A 9119-nucleotide genomic window follows, 5' to 3' on the forward strand; every position below is an offset into this window, starting at 1 on the left:
AAGACCTCATCTCTAAATAAACAAAGAAATATACCAGATGTGGTGGTGCACACCTGTAACCCCAGCGATATGGGAGGCTGAGGCAGGAGCATCGTGAGTTTGATCCCAACCTGGGGAACTTAGTGACTTCGTGAGTCCCTGTCTCAAAATAAAAACAAAAAGAGGTGGGGATGTACCCACAGTATGACAGCCTTAGGTCTAATTCCCAGTACTGTAGTACTAATAATAATGATAATAATAATAATAATAATAATAAATAACTACTAAAATACAAAAAGCCTTCTCCCACTTCATTCCCCCAGAGCTTGTTATAATCAGAGGTAGGAAAATTTTATTTTTTTAAAGCTAACACACAAATAGCAACGTGGTTAAGTTTTTTTTAAAAGCACCTATTTCCCCGCCTGGGCTGACCAGCCAGAGTGGACAGGGTGCCCACGCCATCCCAGAGGAGCCGCATAGTGATGCACAGCAGGGAACAAAACCGGTACCCCTCGGCCTAGGGCCGTAGGGCGGGGCTGCGCTCGCCCCGTGGGACAGCCCTGGTCCTCGCGGGGCCTTGCAGAGCCGCGTGGGAAATGTGCATGTACACCGCCGTCAGGAGGTTGCGTCTTTGCTTTTCCTCAAGGGCCCTGGGCACCTTTGAGCCCTGGCCTGGCCAGTGGCCTTTCTGAGGGTGGGCAGGGTCCCTGGCACGACCCTGGGCCATCGCGGCAAGTGGCTTCACATCATCCAGCAAGCAGAGGTGTCTCAGAGACCAGACTTGTCAGGTTAGGTTGTGCAGATGGTGAGAGCCCTCCTGGCTGGAGCTGGGAGAGACCCTGGTCAGGCCACCGGGGGGCGAGGGGGGCAGAAAATCCCTGAGTTCCCAAGGAGGAAGCGCCCATGTGGACATGGCCCAGAGGAGGTGGCATCCCAGCCTTGGGCGCGGTGAGTGTACTCAGCTCAGCTTCCCGGGGCCACGCCGCCCTGGGCACTGACACAGGTGCTTCCGGTGGCCTGGGAGGTCACGTGAGCCGCTGGGTGACCTCTCCAAGTGTGACCTTGGAGTGAGTGGGGGGGCAGTCATTGTCCCCTCACCGATGAAGTCCCAGCCACTGGCGCAGCAGAGGAGGGCGGCAGAGCAGGCTCCCTGGCACTCGTCCCCACCAGAACGAAGGTGCAGGCCAGAGGACCCTGAGCGGCCGCCCCCGCCCTCCCCTGCCGCTGCAGTCCCAGGCGCGGCCTGGAGCGAGTCCTGTGGGTCGTCGTGGAAAGGTTGGGTGACAGGCTCTGGGGACAGCTGGACAGTGGAGCCACAGATGGCCGCAGAAGGAGGCTCTGGGGGCTACTTTGGGGGTCACTCAGAGGTGAGGCTCCTGGAACCTCTGAGGGGAGGCGAGGAAGGAAGGTGAGCAGGGTCCCTGCGGTCCTGTCCCCCCCACGCACCTGTCAGATCCTGCACAGACGTAACTGCTCCTGGCACTGTCCGGACGCCTCCCTGGCACCGTAGATCCCGCTGCGAGTGAAACAGGCTCAGAGAGCTTCCTCTGCATTAGCTTTGTTGGATCGTACAGCCCCACTCCCGGGTCCTCATGATCTGAACAAATCCCCCCACCTCCGGCTTCGGTGGTGCCATCAACCTGGACCCTCGGGGGTCTCCTCGGATTCCTCCTGCCCTCGGGTCACTTGTCCTGTTCAGGTCCCTTCTGACTCCTGTACACCAGGCTGCCACCAGGCTCCAGAGTGGGCATGTATAGAGGGCAGGGGCAGGAACAGGCAAATGCATAACTGTGTTAAAGCAGCGGGCACCTGAGGCCGGGCGGGGGTGAGGGGCGGTGCTCCTTTAGAGAGCCTGCTATTTGCATGGGGTCTCCACAGATGCCTAGGAGTTGGCCTGTGGCGGCAGGGACCGGCCATGTTGTCTCCCGTGACGGTGAATTCTGTGGTGGGCGGGAGCTGAGTCCTGACCGGGCACAGTGCTGGAGCTGGTCCCTCTGTTCTTGGAGACCTTGGAGAGGTCGGGGCCTGCTCTGCTTGTGCTAAACGTGCTTGTGCCTCTCCCGTGGCGAGGTGGGCAGGTGCCGCCCTGCTGCGGGACGGGCTCCCCGTCGGGCACCGCCAGCCTGGGCGGTCAGGTGGGCCACTGGGCCACTGTGCGACCTCCCGAGGGTCAGCCCTCCTGGGGATTTGGGTCCGGGCTCACGACCGGTGCGTATGCCAGCTGAGGGGGTGGGGAGTGCAGGGCAGTGGGGGCCCCCCGAGGCCGGGAGAGCCGTGTGCCCTGGAGGTGACAGACAAACATTGAAATTAGACCAAGATGAAGCATCTGCCCTCCCCATCCTGTCTCCCAGGGCAGTGCAAGGTCTCAAAACCAGTAGTTCTTCCCTTTTATTTTTCTTTTTTGTTCCAGAAATCAAACTCAGGATCTTGCGTTGCCAGGCAGGCTCTGTGCGGCTGAGCTGTCTCCCTGGTAGTCCTCCTTTAGTTTTTCTTACGGGGTATTTTAAGTCTGTGCTTAATGGGCTCCATGACCAAGTCAAACAGCAGGCGCAGGCCGGCACCCGGCAGCACCTGCGAGGAAGCCCTTCCCATTCACCACCAACTTCAGGAAGCAAAGACAGGCACACTCGCACCTACCTATAATCCCACCACTCTCAGAGGATGAGGCAGGAGGATGCCAAATTTGCAATAAGGATCTCATCTTGGGGAGCTTAGCAACTCAGAAAGACCTTGTCTCAAAAGAAAAAATACAAAAGGGTTGGGGATATAGCTCAGTGCAAAGGCCCTGGGTCCAGCCCTTAGTACCATGGGGGTGGGGGAAGACAGCCAGGGAGCAGCTGAGTGTACGGTAACTGGTCAGAATGACCTCTGGCGTAAAGGGACTACCCAGCTGGACATCATTATTTTTCCAAGAAATCAAATAGTCCATCTCCTACATGGCTTTGTCTCAGAGAATTGCAGTGAGGAAAGAGGCATTTCCTGCTCAGACGCTCTTCCTGTCTGGGTCCCTGCCTGGACTCTGAGGGTTTCCTAGTGCTGGGCGGGGAGGTCGGGCCCTCTGGGGGTGTGGGGGTGGAGGTCAGAGGGTGCACCCGGGCGGCCAGCTGCCTAGACCTCATCCAGGGCCCCTCGGTGGCCTGTGTCTTTTAACCCCCACACCTGGGCTCATGCGGGCACGGTCTGCGGGTGAATGGATGTCCCTTCAGCCCCACCCCGGCCCTCCCTGCCTCTGCGTGACACGAGGACAGTTCGGGACCCTTTCCTCTTTCTCTGCAGCTGAATTACGCGAGCTTCTCCCTCCCTCTAACACCATCTGTGAGTCCCCGTGTCCAGTTGCACCAAATCCCACCCACTTAAACTCTGGACCCAACCAAGCTCCCTCTGGCGAGCACTCACTGGGTCTGTGGACTTGGCATGAGCACCTTGGCGTGGACCCTGAGTCCAGCTGAACCCGAACATGGTGCCCATGGCTGAGGGGGGCTGGAGAGGGATGGGCCTCTGAGTGCAGGAAATTAATCGGCTCTCTCCCTGTCTGTCTCTGTCCCCCTCCCCGATTTCCTGCCTAGGGGGGCTTTCTCTGTGGTCCGCCGCTGCGTCAAGCTCTGCACCGGCCACGAATATGCTGCCAAGATCATCAACACCAAGAAGCTGTCAGCCAGAGGTAGGTGCGCCTGTCTCACGGGCCAGTGGGGCGGGGTGCGGTCGGGGCCTCTGGGCACAAGCTGTGGTGAGGGGCCTGAGGGACACATGTTCACTCCTGGCCGGTGCCGGAGGGGCCCTACCGGCCTCCTCATCCCGGGTCTGCGGCCTCTCGGTCCTGGAGCTGGAGAGCACCGCTGCCGTCCTGCGTCACAGGCCTGCGGCCAGGGAGGAGCCGCCACTTCCAGCCTCAGGTGGCGCGGGGCTGCTGCCAGCGGAGTCCTGGCCCTGTGGCCGGCCGAAGCGTGCTGCCTTAGCCTGGGGCCTTCTCTGAGCTGCGTCCCAGCCCTTTTGTAAAACTTGTGACCCTCCCAGTAGTTCCGATTACAGGCGCGTGCTGCCTTTCCAGAATGGAATGTAACCGAGTCTTACCTTTGTGGTGCTAGAGGTTGGACCTGAGACATCCTCGGCTCTTCCTTTTTGGTTTTAATTTTCATTTTTATTTTGAGACGAGGTCTTGCTAAGTCTTTGAGTTGCCCAGGTTATGCAGTCCTCCTGCCTTAGCCTCCCAGCGTGCTGGGATCACAGGCCTGCACCACCACACCCAGTTTAACGAGTCTTCTAAGCAGGGTGGCACACGCACCTGACCTAAAGAGGGGCGGGATCGGACCCGCAGGTGGGAAAGGAGGGCCCGGCGCAGTGCTGTGCTGGTGGCTGTGGTGGCAGGGCAGACAGGTCCCTGCCCCTTTGGGGTGGTGTCCTGACCTGCAGGAACAACAGCAAACAGAACCAAGTATCGGTCTCCATGCTGTTCCCCGGTGCCGGCCACCCGTCTGAGGGTGTGGGGTGGGCCCAGGTCTCCTTGTCCCCAAGGCAGGTGTGACCAAGTTCAGTGTGGCAGGGGCTGCGTGTGGAGGTCCGTGAGACGGCCGTGACTGTCACCTCCCTGCCCTCCCGGGACTCGGCCGGCAGCTCTGATGAGCACCTGAACCCAGATGCAAGCAAACTGGGGGTGAGGGGCTGTGGCCCCCCATCCTGGCCATGAGATGCTTTGGGGACGGGGCCCCCTCAGTGGGGCAAGAGGCACCTGCTGCCTGCGGGTGTGTGGGCAGTGGCCCACCCGTGAATACACTGAGCGGTGTGTGGCTGCACCGGACTGTAGGGGCAGTGAGTGATTCCTCCTCTCGGGGCCAGGCGGGTCCTCCTGTCCCGCCTCTGCACCCCGGCACCGAGCATGCGCAGGGCCGCTCAGGGCCGCGCCGGGCTCCTGCAGGAGGGTGGGGCGAGGCCCGCAGACCCGGGGCACAAGTCCCTAGCTGTGCTGTGGACAGGTCACACTTGTGTGTGTAGGTGTCTGTGTGTGCACAGTGTGTGTGCGCATGTAGAGGTGTCTACACGGGTGTGCACATTGTGGTGTTGGCATGAGTGTAAATGTGTATGGAGGTGTCTTGCACAAATGTGTGCCTGTGCCTGTGGAGGTGTTCCACATGAGTGTGTGTTCTCTGTGTAAGAGTGGAGATGGCCGTGCACAAGTGTGTGTGGACGTGTTTGTCTGTGCACAGGTATCTGCATGTATATACATGTGGTGTTATACACGTGTGTCTGTGTGTGTGTGGAGGTGTCTGTGTGTGCATGGTGTGGTGCATGTGTGTGTGTGTGCATGAGTGTGTTAGGGTGCACATGGAGCTGTCTGTGAGAAAGTATGTGTGTGTGTGTAGGTGTCCGCGTGTCCCAGTGTGCCCCGGTGTGTATGTGTGAATGTCTGTCCATGGGCACTTGGTGAGCCCCCAGCGAGCTTTCAGCCCAGGATGGTGCAGCACTGGCATGGCTGGGGCCTGGGGGCCCTGCAGCTCCCACTCGGGAGGACACTTCAGGTGCCTGTGCCCCCAACCCAGAGGGCCTGCTGCACCAGGGCACCTCAAGACCAGAGGCTGCTGGGTGCTTGGGGGCCCATGTCACCCGGAGCAGCAGGCAGGGGCCACAGGGTCTCTGCATGCACACCCCAGGGACTGTTGAGTCCAGGACGTGGATGGGGCACAGCCGTATGTTCTTGGCCACGTCTCTGTGGGGGAGCTGTCCAGGGGTGTGGGAGACCTGCGCCCCAGAGGGCAGCTCATGGGTGGCTGGCAGTGTGTCATAGAGGTGTCCCCACTGTGGGATGGGGTCTTCCCTCCTGTGGGCTGTGGACAGGGCTGGCCTGGTCTGCAAGGGTGGGGACCAGCATCCTCCAGTGGAAAAGGGCATGCCACTGACCACCCGAGGCCAGTATCTGCCTGGGTGGACCCCAGGGTGGGTCTCAGCCCAGCCGCACAGCTTTAGGGATGCCCCGCCCACCCTGTGTCCGAGCTGTGTCTTGGGCCTACACCCCCAGGTCCCAGACCCTGCTTCCAATGTGTGGAAGCCCCCTGGAGGCTGCCCCTTCTGTCCCTTCACTCAACTCTGTTTCCACCCTCCCCTCATCAATCGGGGCTGCCCCGTGTCTGTCCCCCAGCCCTGTGGGTGACCGTGGCCCCTCCATCCAGAGTCAGGCGACCTTGGGCATCACTGGCCTCAGCTTGGCCCTGCCCCGTGCAGCTTCTTCTCTGCCAGACCCGGGAGACTGACGGGACGTGGGCCACCTTGTGACAGGGACTGTGGTGTGGACCCTCCCAGGTGCTCACTGGGCTGGAACCAGGTGTGTCCATGCCCTTTGGAGGCCGGCACTGGTGGGGTCATGGGGTGGGGGGACACATTCCCATGTTCTGGGGGATTTCAGTGGAGCTGCACTGCTGGGGCATCTGCCTCAAGTTTCCTCCTGCTCCAGGCAGGGGCCCTGAGCAGCTGCCTCGTCACACTTGGTGGCCCCATGTGGCCGCAGCCACGGACCCTGGCACAGCCTCAGACGAGGCACCAGGGACCCCAGCATGGGAGCCACCTTTTTCTTGGTGGCTTTGCTTGGCTCCGGTGAGCTTGCCTCAGTCTCCCCTCCTGTGCACCCAGGCTGCCTGTGGGGGCTGGTGGTGAGAGCTGGGTTTCCTAGGGGTCCCCAGGGGGTGACGTGGGGCAGTCCCCTCCTGGTTCTCTTCAGCAGACAGAATCCTGCGTCACTGTCCTCTTGGTGTCTCCCGCCGGGCCACCTCCCCTTAGGGACCCAGGCTTCTCGGACCCCCAGACTGGTGGGCTTCCCCCAGGGCAGGTAGCACCTCACCTCTGGGGACACCTATGCCTGCCCTGGTGGCCCTGTGGCCCTCTGAGAGACCTTGATGGGCTGCTCGGCCCCCACGTGGCCCAGTGAGCATGAGGTGCTGTCCACTCGGGCACACAAGCTACCCTGGGTCCCTCTCCACATTGCCATCGCCCTTCCGGGACAGATGGCGCCGGCAGCCGGCTTCTGAGGACCTCAGTGCTCCTTTGGGCAGTTTCCTGAGGTCTCCCTGTGCCCCCACACCCAGCTGGCCCCAACTCTGCTTCCTTGCTCATAAGAGTGGGGGCCGGGCTTCTCTGTCAAGGCCTTGCCCACAGCTACCCTACAAGTGGGGACGGGGACAGGGACCCAGACAGTGGGGCAGGAGGGGATCCTCTAGTCATCTGCCCACCCCTTACAGAGCTCAGTACAAATGTGGGGCCCCTTCTTCGTTGGGCATCCCTCTGACTGCGGGGTGTGCCATGTCCCCACACTGGTTGCATCCAGAGCCCCCCAGGGCCCTGGGGACATGCGTGGGTCCTTCAAGGCTCAGTGCAGGAAGGAGGCGGGGGTAGCGACAGACACGGAAGGACCTCGCTTCCCGGTGGCTGCCGGTGCTCCGTCACACCCGCTACGCCAAAAGGCAGCTGCAGTTGGAGTTTTAAAATTTAATACTTAATTAAATAGAGGATTGTGAGACATTCAAAGTCTGTGAATGTACTGAATAATTAGTGATTATTAAACTACCGGTAACAAAAGCAGTTGGAAGAACATTAATTGACTGGGGGTAAAGAGATCATTAGGCACAGGAGTCTTGTTATCAACCCCCGCCCCTGTTGCACGGCACGGCTGCTCTGGGGCTGGTTCCGGGCCTGCATGGACGGACACCCGGGTGGAGGTGCGCGGGTGTCAGGCCCAGGCAGCCGGGGCACAGAGAATGCCTGGTTAGTGGCCGCACATGGGGCCCCCGGGCATGGGGCGGGCTGAGCCGGGGGCGAGGGGCTTCAGGTCTCATGGAGCTGGGGCAGGCTGAGGTTTGGTGCTGGCTCCCAGAAGGGTCACGTGCCCCCGCGGTGATGGGCTCAGGAGGGCGGATCTCACAGGTGTGGAGACCCAGGCTCCCCATGGTGACTTCCCCTGCAGGTCCTGTCCAGAGGTGATGGGAGGAGCTGTCCTCATAGCACTGGGGTTGAGCAGAGCCTGCACCCCAAGAGGAAGAGGCTGGCAGGGCAGCTCTGCAGCTCGGCCAAGCCCACCCGCGACCTGTGTGCCGCAGTCTGTGCTGTGCCTTCCGTTGGCCTTGCGACCTGCAGCCCAGATCGCCCCTGCCCAGGGGGATAGAGTGCGAGGCAGAAGCTGCGGAACTGGGTTAGTAGGGACAGCACCGCAGAGCTGGGCTGCTGAGCATGCGCGGGGGAACTGTGCCCGCCTCCCAGGGACCCTCCTGTCCCCTCCTGGCTCTGTGTCTCCTTCCTCCCCCCAGCCCCGCGCTGACAGGCTAAGGGAACCGGTCAGGAAAGCAGGGTGGGTGGGGGTGGGGGTGGGGGTGGGCCCCTAGTCGGCCCGCAGGTCGCTCGCTTCGGAATCCCCCCGCCTCCACGCGCGCGGCCGAACACGGTTCCCACATCCCGCTGCCAAGGCCGGCGGGGGGCCCCGGGACGCCCGGCTTTGGGGGGTGGGGGTGGGGGTGGGCCGCCAGTCGGCCCGCAGGTCGCTCGCTTCGGAATCCCCCCGCCTCCACGCGCGCGGCCGAACACGGTTCCCACATCCCGATCCATCCAGGCCCCAGCGGGGGCAAAGTCTCCCATGAAAGCCCCGCTCGCCGTGGCACCCGAGACGGGGGCGGGGGACACGGGGCTGAGGCGAGAGGGACTCACCCGAGTGCAGCCGCCTCCGGGCAGCGCGGGGCCGGGGAGCCGACGGGAAGCGAGAGGGGCCGCGCGCGCTGCGGCCGCCGCAGAGAAGACTCGACTGAAGCTAGCGGGCGAGGGGCGAGGGGCCCGTGCGTCTCGGCCGCGCTCCTGTCACCGCCGCATGGCCGCCCTAGCAGGGCTTCGCTCTGCACTTGGATCAGCTCACGGGGTACAGAGGGGAGAGGCCGGGATAACCGCGGCTGGGGAGCGCGTGCGGGGAAACGGGGGGGGCAACCGGTGGCCCCTTTTCTCTGCTCTCCGAGCTTGTCTCCCGCACCCTCCTCCTCCTCTTTTTTTTTTCTTTTTTTTTTTTTTTTTTTTTTTTTTTTTTTCCTCGAAGGCGCGCTGCGCGTGCGCACCCGCAGCACCGCCCTTCGGGAGTTGTAGTTCCTTATTGGTCCCTGCCAGCGAGGCAATAGGGGCCG

At 61.9% G+C, this 9119-nt stretch overlaps 1 protein-coding gene across 1 annotated transcript in view; it reads left to right on the forward strand.

Moving 5' to 3' along the window:
* Positions 1-1079: 1079 nt before the first annotated feature.
* Positions 1080-9119, forward strand: part of Camk2b (calcium/calmodulin-dependent protein kinase II beta) — a 48924-nt gene continuing 40884 nt past the window's right edge. The window contains exons 1-2 of the mRNA XM_013520515.1: positions 1080-1387; positions 3546-3640. Of these exons, the coding sequence (XP_013375969.1) occupies positions 1080-1387; positions 3546-3640 (403 nt within the window). The remainder of the gene's footprint in view (positions 1388-3545; positions 3641-9119) is intronic.

The sequence above is a fragment of the Chinchilla lanigera genome, unplaced genomic scaffold, assembly GCF_000276665.1.
Source record: "Chinchilla lanigera isolate Chin_1 unplaced genomic scaffold, ChiLan1.0 scaffold00055, whole genome shotgun sequence".
Classification (NCBI taxonomy): Eukaryota; Metazoa; Chordata; class Mammalia; order Rodentia; family Chinchillidae; genus Chinchilla; species Chinchilla lanigera.